At 43.1% G+C, this 23075-nt stretch overlaps 1 protein-coding gene and 1 pseudogene across 1 annotated transcript in view; one reads left to right on the forward strand and one right to left on the reverse strand.

The window, feature by feature from the left end:
• The window catches only part of RTN1 (reticulon 1), a 252724-nt gene that overhangs the window by 130720 nt on the left and 98929 nt on the right, over positions 1-23075 (forward strand). Inside the window, exon 3 of the mRNA XM_018054088.1 lies at positions 5063-5812. Within this exon, the coding sequence (XP_017909577.1) occupies positions 5063-5812 (750 nt within the window). The remainder of the gene's footprint in view (positions 1-5062; positions 5813-23075) is intronic.
• On the reverse strand, positions 11897-12661 carry LOC102175858 (annotated as a pseudogene).

A 23075-nucleotide genomic window follows, 5' to 3' on the forward strand; every position in this document is an offset into this window, starting at 1 on the left:
CTCTAGGGAATTTCCCTCACCCAGGGATCGAACCCACATCTCTTAAATCTCTGTGTGTAGCAGGCAGTTCTTTACTACTAGTGCCACCTGGGAAGCCCAGTGTCAGTCTTGACATAAACCCATAAGTTTTTAACAAGGGTAGGAAAACGTCTGTTTTGTTCTAAAATTTCCCCTGATTTCCCCTAGCACTTTGTTGAACTTTTAGTTCACTTTAAGAATGGAGGGCAATGTCTACAATATCTACTGAGTCCCATTTCACTCATAAGAAAGATGATTTTTTTTGAAAGTAGTACTTTTACTTGCCTAACATGAAACTTACCAGACCTTTTCCTCCCACACTCCACTGATACCATCCTTGTGTGTTGGTGGCTCAGTTGTGTCCAAATCTTTGCGACCCCATGGGCTGTAGCCCTGGCAGGCTCATCTGTTCATGGAATTCTCCAGGTAAGAATCCTGGAGTGGGTAGCCATTCCCCTCTCCAGGGAATCTTCCTGACCCAGGGATCAAAACCAGGTCTCCTGCATTGCAGGCAAATTCTTTACTGTCTGAGCCATTAGGGAAGCCTCTACCATTGTTACCTTTGAGTAAATAAACCAACATCCTCAAGCCTTATTTTCTGAATGCTCTAAACATAGTGGTTTTCAGCTGGAGATAGGGTTGCCAGATAAAAACATCAATATTTCCTAGGACATCAAACAGTCCTAGTTAACTAAGTATCCTGTATCTTTACTTGCTAAATCTGTCAACCCTAACTAGATGTGATCTTTAGAATCACCTTTGGAGTTACAAAATGCTGATGCCTGGGCCGCATCAAGACTTAACTTCTACTAAGTCAAAGTTTCTGAGGGCAGTTTTGAGCCACACACCACTCAGAATCAGTGAGGAGAAGGAAGGGAAGAGCGGCGGGATCAGATTTATGTTTACACAACTCAGAAACAGTTTCACCGCTGTTCTGAGACTTCCCCAGCTGTCCAGTAGTTAAAAATCTGCCTTCCAATTCAGGGGACGTGTGTTCAATCCCTAGTCTGGGAACTAAGAACCCACATGCCGTGAGGCTACTAAGCCCATATACTCTACTACTGAGCCTGGATGCTGCAACTAAGACCCGATGCAGTCAAATAAATTAATCAATTAAAAAAACATAAACAAAGCAAGACCAAAGGACCAAAAGTCACCCTTAGAAAAAAAAGAACCATTGTTTTAACGATTTGAGGTCATTCTCCCATGAGCTCTGTTTGTTGAGTACATCCTGTGTGCCAGGCACTCACTGTACCTGGTACTGGGGATATGATATGGGTTGTTTCACTTTTTTGACTGTTACAGATAATGCTGTTATGAACACAGTGTTTAAGTTTTTGTGTGGACATAGGTTTTCAATTCCCTACTTATGGGTGGAATTTCTGATTTAAATGGAAAGTCTGAATAGTTGAGGAACTGCCAGACTAGTTTCCAAAGCAACTGGATCATTTCACATTCACACCAGCAGTGGCTGAGTGTTCCGGTTTCTCCAGATCCTTTTCAACACTTAGCTTCTCTCTGACTTTTTGATTCTAGGAATCCTAGTGGGTATGAAGTGGTAACTCATTGGTTTAGATTTTACTTCTCTGGTGAATTATGATGTTGAGCATATTTCCATATGCTTTTCTGTCATGTGTAAATACTCCTTGGAGAAATGTCTATTCAAATTATTTGCCTATTTTTAACTGGGTTGTCTTTTTATAATTGAATTGTAATAATTTTTAATAGATTCTAGATATAAGTCCCTTATAAGGTATATGATTTGTAACCCATTCTATGGATTGTCTTTCTACTTTCTTGATGTTTTCCTCTAAAGCACAAAAATGTCTAATATTGATGAATTCCAATTTGTATATTTTTATTTTGTTGCTTGTGTTTTTGATGTCATGTCTAAGAATCCACTATCTAATCGAAGGTCATGAAGATTCACTTCTATGTTTTCTTCTAAAGTTTCTGATTTTAGTTCTTACATTTAGACTGAATCCATGTAGAGTTAATTTTTAATATGACATGAGGTAGGGGTTCAGCTTCATTCTTTTGCATGTGGTTATCTAGCTCATTTATCCTCTTCTCATTTTCTGAAATATAATTTGTCCTGTCTTAGACCCCACCCACTTTTTGAACAGATGTGGCCTGATAATAGTGAGAGATGCACGAAACATAAAGACTTGAGTTCAAACTTAAGCCAAGTCATTTCTAACCATGTGGCTGTATCATTCAGGGCCCTACAGGAAACAAAAGTGACACACTCAAAAGTTGTAACTGAAGAGGGTTAAAAGAAATGGCTATTTACAAATGTAAAGACATTTAAAGACAGTTTAAAAAAACCAACAAAAAATGGTAAAGCACCCAAGGACTGGCAACATTAAGGATCTGTTAGTATCCTGGACCCAAAGCAGGAAGGGGAAGGGACTGGCAACATTAAGGATCTGTTAGTACTCTGGACCCAAAGCGGTAAGGGGAAGGAACAGCATTCCCAAAGCCTGGAGCTTCAGAAACAGTAAGAGGTATAAATACCCCAACATTTGCTTCCTTCCACCTCTTCTGTGATTGCTATTGGCTGAAAGCAACCAGAAATCAGGGAGGAAGGAATTCCAGGTAATACCTTCTATGTAGGTCAGCCTCTTAGAACAGAGAACAGGGTAGAGAAAGATGGGAATAAGTCCAAGGAGGCAAAGATAGAAAAACCAGTATAGTGATCTTGGACAAGTCACTTTACCTATTGCCACTAGACTCTAAGCCCCATGTATGAAGTGCCTATAACCCAGAAAATGCTCAACAAGTGGAGCTGTGATGCTGCTGCTGGTGATAGTGCTCTGGAGGTACAGGCTGTTCCTTCATTCACACTGGCCTCTACTTCCTATCTTCTTCCTCCTTCTTCTACCCTATCATTGCAAATTAATGTAACTTTTACACTTTTATGCTGTTTGAAATCACATGTGCACAACTTACTAAGGAACTAACTTCTATAAAAATAGAGTTAAGGATCATGCAGTGCATCTTTTTACACATAAACTGTGCTTGAGATAATGAGGTTCTTGTTTTAAGTTATTGAAAAAAACCCAACAACATAAATCATATAACTTCTCTACTCAAAATCCTCCAATGGCTTCTCATTTCACTCAGAATAAAAGCCTGATGAGATCCTACATGATGACCCCACTTCCCTGAATGCATTTTACCTCTTTTCCTATTTACCTGTTTTCCTACCCCCTTACTCACTTTGCCCCAGACATGACTGCCTCCTTTTGATACCTAGATCATTGCAGCTCCCACCTCCAGACCTTTGTACTGTCTGTTCCCTCTGCTTGGCATGCTTTTCCTCTGGGTATCTTCATGAATCACTTTCTCACCTTCTCAAGTGTTGAATATAGATAACCTTCTCAATGAAACCTATCTTGACTACCCTATTTAAAATGACAAACTCATCCCCATCCTGTCACAGTCCTCCTGATCCCTTTACTCTACTTTTTTTTCCATAGCACTTAACATCTTCTAACACCCTATGTACTTTTTTACTACATGCATTATTTGTGTATTGTATTCTTCTCCCACTAGAATATAAGCAGAGATTTTGATTCCTGTTTCATTCACTAATACATCCTAAGTGCCTATAAGGGAGCCTAACACATAGAAGGCTGTCGATAAATAATAGATGAATGAATGATACATGGATAAAGGATAAAATCATTTTAGCTTTTAGAGAATCAGACAAAGCTAAACTCTTTTATCCACTGGGGTTCACCCATAGTCCTAAAGTGACAAATTACTTAGCCACTGATAGTGTACCCTTTACCCTCCCAGTGACCTCAAAGCTTTGGAGAAATGACAAGTAGTTCTTGCTTACAAAAGGGCCAGAAATCGCTGTCTAGGATATTCTGACATAAGGCCCTGTTGTATTGGCAAGGGGAAAACGAAGCTCTTGAAAACTGTTGTTATGGCCATCCCAAGTAATTTCAGCTAAGAGAGAAATATCAGTAAGATTGCCCATGAGGTTTGGGAGCCATCTGAATATACATCAGACAGAAGGCAGGCACTTACCCAAAGGATGTGACTATTGGGTTTTGTTCTCAAGAGGAGGTGAAGAGATGAAAAAAGAATGACAGCGGACTCTGCCATTAGAAGCCCTGCGGGATTGTGCAGTATGGTGGTCTGCACAGCCTGCTTAGTGGAACTGGCAAAACATTAGTCCTTATATTGCTCCACTGTGTTACACTTTTCACTAAAACAGAATAAATGTGTTGATTCTTATGGCAAATGTGAAGGTTGGAAAGCATGTTGTACATAAGGATCCAAATTAGCTTTCTTTGTCTTACTGAAGCAGGGAACATGGACAGGAGTTCATGGACAAGGAGCTATTACAGATTTGTTGACACTGGTGGGCTAAATTAGAGAGTTATATATATCAGATTGGGGCATCCCAGGTGGTGCTAGTGGCAAAGATAACTAGCAACTGCAGGAGACATAAGAGATGTGGGCTTGATCCCTGGGTCGGGAAGATCCCCGAAGGAGGGCCTGGCAACCCACTGCAGTATTCTTGCCTGGAGAATCCCATGGACAGAGGAGCCTGGCAGGTAGGTGACAGTCCATAGGGTCGCAAAGACTGGACACGACTGAAGCGACTTAGCACACAAGCGTACATTGGTTTATCTGGTGAAATCTGTGATACTGGAAAACTTCCCTGAGAGGCGGATTAGAAATTAAAACCATGACTTCTAGAATCTGTCCCATATTGAAACAGAAAAATCAGCCAGGTGCTACTGCTAAGAAATTGCTGCGTTATTTTTAAAAATAGCTAAATTAAGATATAGGTATATGAAACACTGATTAATTGGGCCATAACAGTAATTAGCCTTTTAGTTCAGGTGGCCTTTCTAGCATAGCCCTGGAAACAGACTATTTTGGGGGCTAATAAGATATGTGTTTTTTAAGCAAGGAGAAAATATCTCCCTTAATGGAGTTTTGTTTTATTTCTTCTCTCCCTGTCCATCTGTCTGTCCTTTTGTGTGCTTCTTTGGCGCTTCTTCGCTCTGTGGGACGACAGAACCATCTGCTGCAGAATCCCAGGGGAAATGCGGCATCTCCGAGGATGAGCTGATCACTGCCATTAAGGAAGCAAAGGGGTTATCCTACGAGACAACGGAGAGCCCACGGCCAGCGGGCCAGAGGGCCGAGAGGCCCGAGGCCAAGGCCAGGTCTGGGCTGCCCACCATCCCCAGTCCCCTGGACCACGAGGCCAGCAGCGCGGAGTCGGGGGACTCGGAGATTGAGCTAGTGTCCGAGGACCCGCTGGCCGCTGAGGATGCGCTGCCCTCGGGTTACGTGACCTTTGGTCACGTGGGCGGCCCGCCGCCGTCACCGGCCTCGCCGTCGATCCAGTACAGCCTCCTGAGAGAGGAGCGTGAGGCCGAGCTGGACAGCGAGCTCATCATCGAGTCGTGCGACGCCTCCTCCGCCTCAGAGGAGAGCCCCAAACGGGAGCAGGACTCACCGCCGATGAAGCCAGGTGTCCTAGACGCCATCCGGGAGGAGCCGCGCGCCCGGGCCGAGGAGCGCACCCCCAGCCGGCGGGGCCTGGCAGAGCAGGAGCCCTTCCTCCCTTTCCCCTCGGCTGCCCCGCGAGCCAGCCCGGAGCTGCCCTCCGGAGACCCTGCCCCCGCTCCCGAGGGGCCCACCGCGCCACAGACACCCGTGGAAGCAGTGAGTTCCGACCAAAGCTCCCAGGCCACGAAGGCCCCCGGGCTTCGGGGCCCTGGCGTCATGCCCCCTCTGCTGTTTATCAATAAGCAAAAAGGTAAAGTGACAGCGTTCTTGATTCAAGTAGGTTGTCTGCTTACAGTTCTCCCCCTGGGTGCGCCGAGATACTCAACAGAGGGGCGTTGGTCTGGCTCAGCCCTGTAGTCAGGTCCTGATTGGTTAAACAGTTGGCCAAGAACAATTCCAAAGAGGGTGGGGAGAAGAGAGGATTCTGATTCTTAGCTGGAACTTCCACGGCAAAACCGTGTGCTGTGAGCTAGGCCTGGCTGGCTGAACCCTAGCATCTCCAATAGTAAACAGTTTTGTGGACACTCCAGGATCTCCTGAATGAGTGAATATGTGCCCCCTTTCCTTCCAGAACTGGAATTCCTCACTTGGGATGGGATGGGGTTTGTTATTGTCTAAGGCTCATTTCCGGCTTCCCACTGCCTCAGTGATGGAGTGGGCTTACAGTCCCTCTAGGTGCTGAAACCCACCATTAGCACTTCCATTTTGCCAACCAAACGTGCTTCTTAAACGGAACAAGAGGATCTCAGTGCCATCCTTTCTCTAACCAAAAACAAAGCAACCACAACAATAGAGTTTCACTTGTCCCTCGGTGAGACCTAAGGTGACTAATTTTAAAGTTAGTTTTTACTTAGAATGATTTTAATCTGGCCATTATATTTTCCCTATGAGAGATCTTAAGTTGAATGAAGTCTTCAAATTCAGAAAAAATGGAAGTCATTACTTTGTCTTTTGGGCTTTCTTACCCCCAAGTCATCCTCCACGCTGGACTGCAGCTGTGTTATGGAATTCAGGAAGGGAATTAAAGTCAGGTGAACAGTAATAAATTAGGCATTACACAGTCTAGTTAAAGGGGCTACATTGAAGGTATATAATCTCTCTCCAGATCCTGGGGAGAACTTGAAAACAAACCCTAAAAGCGCAGCTCTGTTCACGGTCCCCTTTCCCCCGACTCCTCTGCTTTCTGTGTGTGTGTGTGGTTTTTTTTTTTAGAAGAATTTTTCTTTTTAGGGATAAATGATTCTGAGGGTAACACCCTCCTTCCTGTTTATGTGCTAACTTCAATGTTAGTAGCAATTAAAGTGCCTCATATAAAAATAGAGGACAAAATCTTTCTCATTATAGATTGGAAGCTCGCTTCTAAATTCTTTCAAATGAACACATTGCAAAGGGGGAAACAGGAGGAATGTAATGAAAAGATAACCCTGCTCCGTGGTTTCTGGTGGCCTAGACACGTGGCATCACGTGGGGGCTGACATAATTGACTCCTGATATCCCAAATAACTCATCCCTGAGAGTTTAAAGTATATGTAGTGTGTGCAATAGGGAGGCTCTTCTGTGACAGACTTAGCAGTGGAAATGTGTATTTGTTGCATGAATATTAGAACTAATTTGGATTCTTTTGCCACCACTCTGACTGTGGTGGGACAGGGCCCTGCAACTTTCAGGGAGCTTGAAGCAGGGGCGCTTGAGTCATTCAGAGTATGGGTTCATATCACTGCACTGTAACAGGCATGTATTTCCATTTTATCCCCTGATTAGCATCCCCATAGTGAAATGGTCACATGTGCACGGCACTGCTCAAATATGTTTATCCTCAAAAGTAAGGGAATCTGAAGTCTAATAAAGAGAGGATGGTATTGTGCAGGCCCATTCCCCTCATTAGTGTATTTGAGAGATAAGTACCGCAGCAGGACTGACTGAGCGACCAAACTCCAATAAAGAGCTAAGGTGATAGAAAAGTACCGCTGTGAATGCAAAGGCTTCAGAGCGTATTTTACGGCTGATTCTGGTACCATTCTAATCTCTGTGCAAGTTGCCCCATATGGCTTGGACCCTCTGCTGCCACGTTAGACATTAGAAAGGAGAAAGTGGCAGTCTTTTCAAACGATTAAGGCATACCACGGTGAATAGTCTCTGCTTTCCTCCGCACTGAGGGATCCTTTGAAATCCAGTCTCCCACTGAAACTCGGCGCTCTTGGCCTCATTATCTATGAAGAGAGTCTGAAAGGTTGTTCTGAGGCAGCCAAGCGCTGGCAGTGCTGCGCAGATGACTCGGTGCTGCCAGCAGGTTATTGGAGCCCTGGGGTTCTTCTGGTCTCACCTGCTCCACCTCAGCGGGTGGGAGGAGCAGCCTCCCCCAGGCTGTTCTTAATCACTGTCTGTGGACAGGAGGGTTGCACTCAAGTCAAGTGCAACTCCCCGCAGCAGTGGGGTCAGGTCAGCTTTTGTGGTTTCCTCAAGCCTCTGGCAGTGTAAATGCATTCAAGTTCATATATACACAAGTACTCTCTTCTCCCTGGCTTTGAAGTTATCCTGCTAATGCTGGTGCTGGGCTAAGTTTTGGGAAGGTCCAGAAATATTTAGAATGAGGTTTGGCAAATATCTGACATCATAGCACATACTGTCAAGGAACATTGGGCTTTATTTACTGGCATGTGCTTGTCCTGACAAGGTCTATTTATGGAGCTTCTTACGTTTCGGAGATGTCCGCTGCTGTTGCACTGAAGACCAGATGTGCTCCATCATATTCCAGTTTCCCTTCTCTGTGCACCCCCTGAGCTCCTGCTCTCCTGTTATTTTGTTTCCCCACACCCTCAAGGATGGCCTCTCAAGAACATGACAGGGTAGATAAATTTTCACTGTTGCAAGGTCGACCCTTTTAGGAATGTCTTAGTTGAAAACAAATGAAAAAATCTCAATAAAACACTAATACCCAGTGTGACTCATTAGAGTGGGAGTGCAGTATATTTCCACCTATTTGATTGCAGAATCTTTTATTAAAGTGCAGTGTAGGGTTCGTCGCCTACAGAGCATTCTTTGAGAAGTAGTGGTCTCTGGGTACTCACCTCCATTCCCAGCATTCTGATTACTTTTCCTTGTAGTTCAAAAGCATAGTGTTAGACCAGCCACCAGGACATCACATGGGAGCCTGTTAGAAATGTCAGGCTCCTTCCCAGACCTACATACTGATTAGAATCTGCATTTTACCAAGATGTCCAAGTGATTCCTATTCATGCTAAGGCTTGAGAAGCAATGCTTTAGACCACGGAAGTCAGTATTAACATTCTGACCTGAAACTGTTCCGAAGAAGGTCACCAACAACAACCAAAAGAGCTCTTTTCAGTCTCATCTTTCTTGTTTTCCTGGGTACTTTAGTGTTGTACTGCTGAACAGTCCTTAAAACATTAGTGAGAAAATAATATATGTTCAAAATAAATAAATGTAACATAATAAATTGTGCAAAATAAAAAGTTTAAGTTCTCCTGATCCAACCTTACATTTCTAAGTCTTAGAGATAATTGCAGGCTTCTGTTTTTGTTGTTCTTAATTGCTTTCAGAAAATTTCTATGTGTATTTTGATATACATGGGTTTTTATTGAACAAGTGATATCATATTGGACAGACTATTTTAACTTAACTTCTTTTAGCAGTAAAATCAGGGACACCACCAGCTCACATGGAGACTGTTCTCATCTCAAAACTGTCCTCCTTTATCTCCCTGATGTTTCTCCTTCTTGGTTATCCCCTCAGTCTCTGACCTTACCCCCAGTCTCTTTTGCTACCTTCCTTCCAATTCCTTTGTTTGATCTGAGTCCTTTCCCTGTCTTCCTTATTCCCTCATTTTCTTGCTCTCATCCACACAGATTTTCAGCCACTGCCTCATGTGTGGCACCTCCTAGGCTTTGGAGAAGTCTTTCATTCTGGGCTCCAAGTCCATTTCCTCACTCTTTAGTGAACGTCCTATAGACTACCCCCCTCCACCTCCCATTTAGTACATTGATGTCCTTTGTCAAAATCTGCTCCTTTCCTTCTACTCCCTTCCTGAGTGAATGAAGGGATATCATTCAGGCTTTACTCTGGTATGGATGTTCAGATCAGGTCTGGATCTGAGTAAAGGCTGAGTAAAGACTCAGTGGCCTGAGACCAAATTAGAAGTAGAACCTGATTGTAAAACTTCATTGGAAGTGTTGCAGGAGTATTTGGCTATACAATTATCCACATTATTCAGGATGCTCTTAATATTTGAAAAGTTATCAAAAACAAAGTGCAAAATGTAAAAAAATAACTATTTGGAACTTTCAATAGGGCATCCAGTGATCCCAGTTTGAGAAATACTGGTTTAAGCCAGTGGTTCCCAAAGCATCTCAAAGCCTCAGCACGGGGTACCTCATAGTCTCCTGGAGTGCTGACTGAAAATGCAGATTCCTGTTCGGCCCCTGCGCTAGAACTGCAACATCAGGATGAGCATAAGCTTGCACTTTTAATAAGCATGCTAAAGAGAATTTTGTCTGTAAGCAGATGAGCTAAGCAGCCCAACCTGTAGTGAAAAACACCTTGGTGAGCATGCCCTGGGCATATGGTGTTTTTTAATGAGAGAGAGTGAGGGGCACTCGGCTGTTTCCATCCCTTCCTGTGCCCTGGGAGGCAGGCCTCTGCATCTTCTCTCTGCAGGCACCAGTTGCAACAGCTGGAGCTTTCAGGGCTTAGCCCTCTGTAGCAGGGAAAAGCTTATCTCCTTAGGGGAGTGATTTGCAAGAAGACTCCCAGATGGAGGTCTTCTCAAAAAGACCTAGCATTTATGATGTTTATTATTACTTTTCATTATTATTAATATACTAGATATTGCTTCTGTCCTAAAATATTTTGGAGAGAACCAGAATAAGTGTGACCCATTTACTTTTCTTCCTGTAATTCTTTTTTAAAAAAAGTTAGTATACTTTAGTCCCATATTTATTTGCTTCCATGAAACTGAATTAGTAAAATATGCCATAAAGATTCTTGGACAGGATCTTTCTTTCACAATGCAGGTTTCATAATTGGCCCAAGACTTATGTCCCTAATATTACAGCCGCTTCCCCCATGCCAGCTTTCAACAAGATGGACCAGAAACTGCTGGATAAAGTGTGGCTTCTGTGAGGATGTATGCAGTGTAAATATTTAGATGGAGACATTGAACCCTCCATTTTAGGAAGGACTATTCAAAGCTATTAAGTTACTTTTATGAGATGCTGCCCAGTGATAGAAGGTATTCTCCTGGTTTAGCAGCACACAATGAGGCTGCCAATAGGCAGTTCACGTTATTGGGTTTTCCTTCTGAAACAGTCACAAGGTTAGCATTGTCCCAGATTGCATATTGATCTGCTTTTTAAATAGTGACTTCAGGACCCTGGTAAGGTTTCCTTCTCAACCTTGAAGAGATTTGCTCCAAATCTTGGTGACCCAGCACTTAAACTATTTCTAGGGACAGATATTTTTGACACTTCACCTATAGGATGTATATGTAGATCCAAAATTGTTGTTGTAATATTTTGATGCCAAGTCCTTTGGGCACAATGAACCCAACTCCCTAGTAAATTTTGCCTGGGAACAGAGTGGGGCATCATTTCAGTTCAGTCGCTCAGTCATGTCCAACTCTTTGTGACCCCATGGACTGCAGCACACCAGGCCTCCCTGTCCATCATGAACTCCTGGAGTTTACACAGACCCATGTTCATTGAGTTGGTGATGCCATCCAACCATCTCATCCTCTGTCATCCCCTTCTCCTCCTGCCTTCAGTCTTTCCCAGCGTCAGGGTCTGTTCAAATGAATCAGTTCTTTGCATCAGGTGGCCAAAGTATTGGAGCTTCAGCTTCAGCATCAGTCCTTCCAATGAAGATTCAGGACTGATTTCCAACCAGGATGGACTGGTTGGATCTCCTTACAGTCCAAGGGACTCTCAAGAGTTTCCTCTAACACCAGAGTTCAAAAGCATCAATTCTTCGATGCTCAGCTTTCTTTATAGTCCAACTCACATCCATACATGACAACTAGAAAAACCACAACTTTGACTAGACGGACCTTTGTTGGCAAAATAATGTCTCGCTTTTTTTTAGATATTTGAAATACAGCTTTATTCTGATTCTAAATGAAAAGGAATGGGAATGACAGTAACAAACAAGATCCCACCTCTCAATATTGTCATGTGACTGTAGCAGTCTTATATTTGAAACTCAAGGAGGAAACAACTGTGTTCCAAACCACCTAAATATGCAGGTCCAAAATATGAAAGTAATTTTTTTTTAACTGCCACATTCACTCCAAACCCCATCCATCTCCTTCAGCACCCAAAGATTAAGCACACGCCCTGCTTAGCTGTATAATAAAGTGACAAACACGCTGCCCCACTGACATCACAGGACAGTTGCCTATAAAACTAGACTTCTGTCGCCGGGCCCCAGCTTCACTTTCGCACAGGTCATCATCTTCATCTGGGAGAGCAATTGTCTGAGCAACCTCTAAATCGTGCTCATACGGTGCTGCCAAGGCTGGGTCCATGACCACCTCTGGTGGGGCAAGAGCAGGCATGGCGACAAACTCCAAGTTAGGGTCTCCAGTCAGTTTTCTAGCAAGCCAGAGGAAGGGCTTTTCAAAGCTGTAGTTACTTTTGGCAGAAATGTCATAGTTCTGAAGATTCTTCTTTTGGTGGAAGACAATTGACTTTGCCTTAACCTTTCTGTCCTTAATATCCACTTTGTTGCCACACAACACAGTTGGGATGTTCTCACACACTCGTACCAGTTCCCTATGCCAGTTAGGCACATTCTTGTAAGTAACTCTCAATGTTACGTCAAAAATAATAGCACGCTGAGCTTGTATATAATAGCCATCTCTCAGTCCACCAAATTTCTGCTGACCAGCTGTATCCCATACATTGAACTTAATAGGTCCTCTGTTGGTATGGAACACAAGAGGATGGACCTCAACACCCAAATTTGCTACATACTTCTCAAATTCACCAGTCAGATGACGCTTCACCAGTCAGATCATTTTTCCAGTACCACCATCACCAACCAAAAAAAGTTTGAACTGGACTTGGGGTTCTCCATGGGCAGCCATCGCGATGTTGCTTCCAGAAGCATCTCGGAGCCCGTCTGACTGAGCCGTCTCTGCTTTTTAATATGCTGTCTAGGTTGGTCTTAACTTTTCTTCCAAAGAGCAAGTGTCTTTAATTTCATGGCTGCAGTCACCATTTGCAGTGATTTTGGAGCCCCCAAAAATAAAGTCTGTCACTGAGTGGGGCATAGATAAGCCCTTAAGATGGATCCAAGTCCGACTTGCCTGTAGAGATAAGAGTTCACAGATGGCATATGTTCTGGTGCCTCTGAGAAATAATGACCCTATTTAGATGGTGATCCTGATTCGCTATCTAGTCCCTTTACCTCTCACATGAATCGTCTTTGCTTACCGATGCATCATGGAGATTGGAGACTACAATCCATGTGCCTCTAATTCTCAGCATCAAGACTCCAGAGGATTCTCCACTCCTTTCAAATGATAACTTCACTTTCCTCTAAATCTGGGTGGGGCACTCACAGTTACGGTCTCTGCTTCTGGATCCTATCTTTGTAACCCCACAAAACACTGCTGTAATACAGATAACATAAATCTTACCCAAGGTTCTGCCAGCGCCACCAAAGGAAGACCTTATCAATTCAATTCATTCTTCATTCCTTTGCTTCAGTCAGTACGGTGTACTGCCTGTCTGACCCAGGCAATATAGTGATGGCCAAGGCAGGTATGACTCCACCAATTGGCAGGGCTTCATTTGGGTGGGTGAGGGGTGACGTTAACTAGAAATCAACAGAATGATGTGTTCTCGTGAGAGAGTACTTGGTGGTAGTGGAACTTGGATCAGAAGGTCTGAGAGGAGGAAACTAAGGAATCAACTATGGCAAGACATCATTTTAAAACATTTTGGACAATAGACAATGCAAAAGCTACAGGCAAGAAAGTTCTGGGAGCATTCTAGAAACTGAAAAAAAATGTCTCCGTAGTTAGAGTTGTTTTGTTGTTGTTGGTTTCCCTGGTGGCTCAGTGGTAAAGAATCTGCCTGCAGTGCGGCGATATAGGTTCAGTCCCTAGGTTGGGAAGGTCGGTGGAGAAGGAGATGGCAACCCACTCCGGTATTCTTGCCCAGGAAATCCAGTGAACAAAGGAGCCTGGAGGATATAGCCCAGGGGGTCTCAAAAGAGTTGGGCATGATTTAGTGACTAAACAACAGCAACAAGATTGGCAGTGCCATTTCATGCCCAGACCACAGTGCAGAGTTTGGTCTTTATCACGATATGACACGGAGAGGAAGGTAGCAATGAAAATGAAGAGGAATGGCTGAATTTGAAGTTTATTTTGAGGATTGGCTTAATTGGACTTACTGATACAGTGGATTGGTATTTGAGGTGACTTTATTCCCACATCTCTCAAGTTATATTTCAGTTTTTGTCACCATAATGATTATAAATAGATGCAAAAATATTTATAATGGGAAAAATACCCCAAACCTCAATGCGGTTTATTTACTCACTGAAGCCAATTTTGTTATGTCTACTATGGGAAAATCATCCATTTGGGTAATGCTGGCTCTGAAATATTCTCTCCCAGGTTGAGCAGTATATCTAGTATATTTTTATGGCCAAGCATTGGGGGTATAATAGTTATTAACATGTTTTGGTGACAGTGATGTTTGAGTGGCTGAGACCAGAGCTGGAATAAGGGTCAAATATGGTACCTATGGAAGTTAAATAGGACATAGAGTGAGGCAGGCAGGGATGGGGGACAGCAAGTTGGTTCTTTAAAAAGAGTTAGGTATAATTTTGGCGAGGGCCAGGAACTCACAAAAGCTTCAGAAAGTCTAATGTGAAATTCCAAATATGGATCAAAATTATACTAACAAGCAAAGATGGTAGCCTGCCAGAGAGCAGAGGATAAAGTCAGAGAAAAGGTAGTTTAAGGCAAATACTCAAACTGGGGTCTGAAGTGGGAACAAGTATATCACTGGCCCTAGTTAACTTCAGCTCAAGCCTGCAGTTGATTATTGTTATTTGTGATTACTCGGTGCTTCCTGAGTCAGCCGTATATCTTTAATGGTCCTTTTGGGTTTTAAATGACCTAGGGGTCCTCTTCTGCTAGGGAAAGCCTTGATCCAGAACTCTTTCTCTCTTCTCGTGGAAACTGAGGGCATGTGGCAGGGAGAGTGGATTAGGGACTCAGTGGAGACATTTGTTTTTCTAGACAGTGTTTCTCAAAGTGCAGTTGGGGACCACTGACATCATAAACTGTTGGATAAAATACAGATTCCTAGGCTCACCTCCAGGATCTCCTAAGAATGGGCTGAGGAATCTGCTTCATTAAGTGGCTCCCCAGTAAATCCTAGGCACACTAGAATTTGAGAACTGTTGTTCCAGGGACTGTATTGAGGCTGATCTCTCAAAGCCCTCAGAGTTATCCTTGTCAAGTTTTTTTCTCTAAGTGTCCCATTTTTTCAGGGCCTGGGCCAGAATCCTGCCAGGCAGGTTTTCTGATTGAGCTTGCTGCTGCTGCTGCTGCTGCTGCTGCTAAGTCGCTTCAGTTGTGTCCAACTCTGTTCGACCCCATAGACGGCACCCCACCAGCCTCCCCCATCCCTGAGATTCTCCAGGCAAGAACACTGGAATGGGTTGCCATTTCCTTCTCCAATGCATGAAAGTGAAAAGTGAAAGTGAAGTCTCTCAGTCGTGTCTGACTCTTCACGACCCCATGGCCTGCAGCCTACCAGGCTCCTCTGTCCATGGGATTTTCCAGGCAAGAGTACTGGAGTGGGGTGCCATTGCCTTCTCCTGATTGAGCTTAGGTATTTTTAAATGGTTTATATGTGGGATTTAGAATGAAATTTGTACTGTCAACTCTGAGATTTCCACCTCCTTATAGGAGAAGTGGAAGCGGGATAGTGTGAGCACAACCTGGACTTACAGGCTTATTCTGGAGGTGCTACTGCTATCTCCCCACCCCACAGAAACTCCAGAACAAAGACCTACAAAGGGTGGGCAGGGACACAGCTAGGTAACCATTCATGTTCCCAGTAGTTTGGGGCCTTGTGGAGATTTTGGAGGGAGAGCAATGAGCAGTCCTGAGAAGAGATCTTAGTTCCCTCCCCAGGAATTAAACCTGGGTGGCCTGGATGAAAACCAACAGTCCTAACCACTAGACCACCAGGGACCAGAGGCTAGAAGCAAAGTGGCCCTGGCTCTTGCCACTATTTGAAAGCAAGAATGTTTCAAGGAGGCAAACACTAAACGCAGGTACAACATTTATTATTATGTTGAAATGTATGAAAGAGCACACAGGAAAACGGTTTATCCAACTCAGAAGCAGGGCAGAGATACACACCCAGAGAGAAAGAGTACAGACACTGAGGAGCTCAGGAAGTCAGACACGAGGCAGAGACCCACACCTGGAGAGGAGTGTGGGTGTCCTGAGTGAGGAGAACCGCAGTACAGAGGGACGTAGATCACTTATACAGGAAAGCCCTTCCGCGTCTTTGTTTCCCTTTGGCCCATTATCTTGTTTCTTTCTTCACACTGGTGGCCCATGGACCCTCCCCAAGATGCGTGTGCAACTTTTTGCTAAGATGGATCCCACTGCAGAGGCCTATGAGTGCATGTCCACATTTATTATGGGATGGGGTCCCCTCCCTTTTCAACCCCCAAGAAGCCTTCTGCACTTGTGCAGACAGGGAAGTCTTCCTTGACCTCAGGAGTGGGTACGTTTTCTCTTTGCTTTAGCAGAGCTCAGCTTTTACCACTAGCTTTGTCCTTGGAGGGTCTGGGCGAGAACAAAGCTTGAATTTTACTCCACTTGACAGATACCAGGTGTCCAGCCCAGAGGCCCACTGTCTCCCACCTCACTGGGCTAGAGGAGTCCTCCAAATGGCCTCTGTCCATAGCTTAGAAAATTCATGGGAGAGGGAGAAAAAGCCTGAGGCTGGGGTTGAACTGTATGCTTCCAGTGACAAATGAAGTAGCAAGCTTAATCTTCTTATACAAGATCAAAAATTTCACTACCACTGATAAATAATTCAGTTCAAACCTGCATACTCTGGTAAATACAGCATTCTGATTTAACTCTTCCCTTCTGGCTGGTACCTCTTTTACAACTCAGCTGAACACTGAAATCATGGGAGATTTCTCTAAATGCGAAGCACTTACAAAAGCAGAATATGTGTTCCAAAGCTATCTTTTTTTATTTTTATTTTTGCTTTCAAATTCACGTTTGTTTACCTCCCCCTACTGTAGGAAATTCAATGCTATATCTAAAAACGCAGAAAAAACAAAAAACAAGTAAAGCAGAGAAGAATGGCTTTCATATTGATTTTCTCCACTCACTGTTAATGTCTGTTGCCATCCAGTGGTTGTGATGAAAATATCCAACCTCTACTTTTTAACCTCATCTGAAGCCACTAGGATTTGAAATTACACATTTCAAATTTACAAAGTTACTGGGTTAGGATGTAAGAAAATGTATCTTTCAGTGATTTTACAGTGTCCATGTGACTGCACCGTTTGTGTAGGGATTGATCATTTAAATTGTCATCCATATTTTCCTTGAAATAAGCACGAGTACAGAAGTCCAAAAAAATTCCTAAAAGGGTAACCTGGTTTGTACCAGAATTAATTTTAAGTTAGCCATTTTGCCTGTGCCAAAAAATATAATATCACATAGGATTCATGAATCAAAGTTTCATACTAACTGGAGTTTTTTGATCAACACCCTCCTTTTATATTGAAGTCAGGATTTGAGGTACAGTCAGTTGTTCTCGGTGATACTGCAGGGGTAAAAGAACCAAAATTTGAGATAAGGTCTCCTGAGTCTGATCCAGTGCCCTTTTCCAACTAAATTGATTTCCAGGTAGTTGACTTGTTTGTAAGTAAACCTAAATGTGAGGTTTACCACCTTCTCTATGTGAGGTGGCTTTATAATTTGGAGATTAACATTTAATATCTTAAACATATACTGCTTTAAATAGTTTTATAATGGTGCATGAAACACAGTTAGATCAAGTGGTAGTGTGGTCAATGATGTGGAAATTCAGTCCAATCACCTGGAGAGGATTTAATTTTTTTTTAATTTTTAAATTTGAGGTTAACCAAGTGACGGTCAAATCACTTTATATAGAGTCACAGTTTTCTCAAATGTTAGACATAAATAAAATCATAAATAACTTGGTTCTAGATAATTCTGATATAAGTAGAATGGCCTCATTGTTGATATTTCCTTTTTATTTTCTCTCTCTTCCCTTTGTTGGGGTCCACATTTTAAAGCCCTTTCTTATTCTGAAACCAGAATCTTGAAATTTTGAGTAGATTTTATTTATCCCACAAATCTATGCTCTACTTAGAAAGCCAAAAATCCTGGCTTTCATTTTGACTGCTAAACCCCTAGTTCCTATGTAGACCACTTCTTTCCCTCAGACCCTCTTCAGTCCAGTTCAGTTCAGTCGCTCAGTCCTGTCTGACTCTTTGCAACCCCATGGACTGCAGCACGCGAGGCTTCCCTGTCCATCACCATCTCCCAGAGTTTACTCAAACTCATATCCATTGAGTCGGTGATGCCATCCAACCAGCTCATCCTCTGTCATCCCCTTCTCCTCACGCCTTCAATCTTTCCCAGCAGCAGGGTCTTTTCCAATGAGTTAATTCTTCGCATCAGGTGGCCAAAGTATTGGAGTTTCAGCTTCAGCATCAGTACAGCAGAGACTAATGCCCTGGAGACTGATGGCAAAGTCCTCTTTGAAAAAGATACTTTCAGATCTCAGCTATACTATTCATCTGTCAAATCTGGACTGATTTGCCTCTAAGATGAGGCATCATTCACTTGAACTGTAAGTTTTATTTCCCTTTTGTATATTTGTTCTTGTGATTTATATAATGCTCATTTTGTAACAGGTAAAGATAGATCACTTTCCACCAAATTGATACTTCCTCTTCAATAGTTTGCTTTCCTGGAGGCTCAGCTGGTAAAGAATCCACTTACAACGCAGGAGACACCGGTTCCATTCCTGGGTTGGGACGATCCCCTGGAGAAGGGAACAACCACCCGCTCCAGTGTTCTGGCTTGGAAAATTTCATGGACTGTCCATGGGGTCTCAAGGGTCAGACCCGACTAAGTGACTTTCACTTTCACTTCACTTCCATAGTGTAGCGTCATTGCTGGGTAAGACTGTTTCGTCAGCCACTGCATTTTCTAGCCCTCTTTGCATGTAGGTGGAGCTAAACACCTGATTGCTATCAGTAGAATGTAAGTGGAAGTGATGTGGGTCACATCCGGGGCAAGGTGGCCAAGATGTAGTTGTGCCTTTTCTGCCTTCAGGCTGTGAGGGATAACAAAAGGGAAGGAGCCTGAGCCTCTGAATGACTGCTTGGAGGGAAGCTGCCTGCTAATGAACACGCATATTGCTCTATTAAGTTAGCCCCCAAACAGATTTCTGCCGTGGTAAGCGTTATTTGTTACCAGAGCCCGCCTCATCTTGACTAGTATGGTAACTCATGATGTGAAGGTGAGGTTAAGAAAGAAGATCTACAGTTAGAATGTATGTTGGACCATGTGTTCCACAGTTGTATAGTTTTTACATTTAGCCTCTCCTCTCTACCCTTCTCCTTTGTGCTCTCCTTTGCTGATGCTAATGGATCCAACTGTTAGAAATACTGGTGAGGTAACTCTGAGCAAATTAGAAAATGACACTCTTGTCCTCAAGATTTTCTATTGCTACTTATCTAAATATTGTCATAAAAACTGAACAAATCTTTAATAACCACAAGGTGAATAGTTCATGTTCTCTGGAGTTCTGAAAAGCAAGAAGCAGCCCTGCTGGTGACCCTCCGGTCCACTAGAACCGAAGCATAGAGAGTTTCTGTGAGACAGAACACTGGGAGAACTGAAGAAGTCCCACTGGCAGGGCTAGCCCAAGGCAGGATCTTGGGGCCCTCTACCTCCCACATCTGGTGTATGCCTGACCTGCGGCTGCTCAAGACCCCCACTTTGGAACCCAGTGCTCCTGACATCACCTGCTTCCCTTTCAAACATGCATTTTCTGTGTCCTATTTCCCTGGGGTCCCTGATACTCTCCATTTCCTAGAGTGCACTATATAGAAGTAATTTAACAAACCAATTCTTTTTTGTGCGTGTGTTAGCAAGCGACTGTGTGATCCCTTCTATGTAACAGATCTGAAGGAATGAACCACCCGAGGGTAGAGCTGGTCCACTCCAGAGAGTAGTTTTCTCAGTCCGAGACTCCGTTCTCAGTTTACTAAGTGTTCTGAAACACAAATGTATCTGAATCTGATATGAACCGGAATGCCCATTTCCCGTTTACCTGGAGATCAGGAGAATTCCACCCCAACGTGCAGATAAGCTCATTGTTGCCTGGTGAGCACAGAATTGGAGCAAGAAGAGTAGATTGTTTCATTGAAAATTTCCACCATACTTTGGCAGCCTGTGAACTGTTCTGTTCTCTAAGCACCTGGGTCCTTAACTAGAATCAGAGCAACTATTCCCTGAGCCCATGCCTTAAGTGTTTCCCGTCTGGTGGCCCCTTATCTAGAGTACCTTTCTCCAAACTCTGTATTGTTTTGACTACATATCATGAACCAGCTGGGTTTGGATCCTAGTTCTACCATTTGCTACTAGCTGTGTGATTTTCGGCAGTTACCCTGTCTGCACTTAGATTTTTTCACTTGTTCTAAGCGGAGAATAGTAATATCATCACAGGATTCTTGTGATAATTAATTTAGATGATTTAAGTTATTACCCTCTCATTTTATTACTATTTAAATATTTATGTTAATAATAACCGTACAGTGAGTGGAGCTTTGGAAGAATCTAGTCCAGCTACTCATTTAGCACAAAAATTCTTTCATAATATCTCAAATATCTTACAGGTTATCTCTATATGCTGCAGTTTGATTGGCTGTTTTCCAATGATTAATATGAAGTTGACTTGATCTCATGAATAAGCTCATTCCTAAGCATATGGTTGGGTGGGTTGCCCATAGGGAGGTTTCTTAAAGCCAACAGACCCAATTGATCATCTTTTTGAGTAGTTTTTTTTTTTTTTCCCCAAGATACATATGCTTAGGCCCGACTCTAAATATCCCAGAGTATAATCTTTGAGTGTTACATATGTAGATGAGTACTTTCAATATCCCTTGGGTGATGTAAGATGTCTATCCAGGGTTCACTGCCACTGAGTTAACTCTGTCCATGGTGTATGGGCTCCAAGTAGTCTCATTTGTTGTCTCTCCCTAGGCTCCAGTGTTCTAGACTTAGTTTGTTTGAGTTAGGCCATACTTCAGTAAGGAACCCTCAAATCTCAGTGGCTTATCGCAACAGATGTTTATTTCTAGCTCATATAAAATCTTATGCTCATTGATGGGAGCTCTTTTTTTTATCCGATTACAAAGGGATCCAAGCTGCCTCCCTCCCATGCCACTGAATATCAACATATAGTTTCCCAGGTTTCCACACCAGGGGAAGAGAGAGCTGGAGAGGCACATTAGTTCTTCAAAGCTTCCTCCTGGAAATGAAACATGTCACTTTTGCTTATGGTCCATTGGCCAGAATTAGTAATGTGACTCTCCCCTGATGCATGGGACACTGTGGAAATTGGATGAGCATCAAGTCTTTATCACAGACCTCTTGTGTAATTATCTCTTACTATAGATCTTCATAGTGCTTATCATTACCCAGTATATAAATATGCATTTTTATTGTTTATTTCTTGTTCTTACCAGATAGATCTTAAGCTCTTTGAGATTACATACTTTCTTTCAGTGCTCTATTTCCAGTGCCTACAATGGCACCTGTTTGTAGAGACTCAATAAACATTTGGTGACTAAATGAGCAGTGACTTTAGACACACAGATGAAGCCCCAGAAGTATATTATGGGATTTTATTGTATGTCAGTGTGTTTTATAGATTGTGCTCTTTTCTAAGAGCTCATTTAAATGTTGTTGAATCCAGTGAAAGATTAAAGAATAATAGGCTAATTAAGAAGAGAACATTGCTTGTGAATCCCCACTGTTACTCATGAAGGGCATCTACCTCTTGGCTGCACTCTCCTAGAGTGATCAGCCCAGGAAAGGGCAAATGGAGTCAGCAAAGAAAGACGCTTTCTGAGGTTCCGCTGACAAAGCCAATAATAGATTTGAGTTGACAAAGCAGAAGGTGACATCACTGTAGGCCACTGTTCAGCTTTTCTTTGCTGAGCCTATGGAATTTGTGCAAGACTAGTCTATTGAAACTTTATAACCCTCATAAAATAGAAAAACTTTCTGCAGTAAATGCTTCTTGTTGTTTTGAATACAGCACAACCCAATTAAAAATAAGGTTTGTTATTAAAGTTGTATTACATAGTGATTAAAGCATGAGCTCTGGAATCAGACAGCTTTGGGTTTGAACCCTAGTCTACCGCTTGCTGGCTTAAAACTTCTGAGGCTTCATCTGTAAAATATGGCTAGTAATTCCTACTCTCTTGAATTGTAATGAAATGTAAATTGAATACATTTGAAACTGTTTTTAAGGAGCTTAGGCTAGTAGAAGACCTGGCACATTGTAAATGGAAGCAATTATTATCACATTTCATGATTCGATCACGTTTTCTGTACAGGCAGGCTGCCATCGTAATGGTGGTTATGAAGGGTAAGGCAGCACAGATGGGCTCCCCTTGGTAGATCACCCCTGGCCTTCCGAGGCTGGCTGTATGGCAGGCCTCCAGAGCATAGCCACAGTAGCCTGGCCATGCACCTGCGCTCCATCAGCATCTTGCCCTCCTTCTGTGCACTCAGCGTTTCTGTTATCCAGAACGGGGAAGATCCAAGAGGACTGCTTCATCACCATTCGATGCTCTCCTGTCACACCTCACCTCGTCGGTATTTAGCCTAAGCTCCCAACTCTGGTCCAGTCAGATTTCTCTCAACACAGAGTGACCAGGGCAGTAGCAGCTTAAACAGAAATAACCATTCAGACTATTTTCCATTATAGGGCTTCCCTATAGCTCAAATGGTAAAGAATCTGTCTGCAATGCAAGAGACCAGGGTTCAGTCCCTGGGTTGGGAAGTTCCTCTGGAGAAAGGAATGGCAGTCCACTCCAGTATTCTTGCCTGGAGAATTCCATGGACAGACAAGCCTGATAGGTTGTAGTCCATGGGGTTGCAGAGTCGGACACGACTGAGCAACTAGCACACGCACACAATGAATACACATACACTTTCCTTTAAAAGGGACTGAATTCATGGCAGACTTGAAATGTTGCAGATGCCTCTTCCTCATTTCTCAAAGCATGACTCTAAAGGTTCACCCCTCTGATTTGTTTTTATGGGAAACTACCTTCTGAACAATCAGATTCTTTAGGAATATTTGAAGTAACATTGGGGGCAAGGTTTAGCCACCTTCTCACAATTATAAATATGAAATCTCCCCTTTAGAGTTAGACAGACAAAT

The sequence above is a fragment of the Capra hircus genome, chromosome 10, assembly GCF_001704415.2.
Source record: "Capra hircus breed San Clemente chromosome 10, ASM170441v1, whole genome shotgun sequence".
Lineage (NCBI taxonomy): Eukaryota > Metazoa > Chordata > Mammalia > Artiodactyla > Bovidae > Capra > Capra hircus.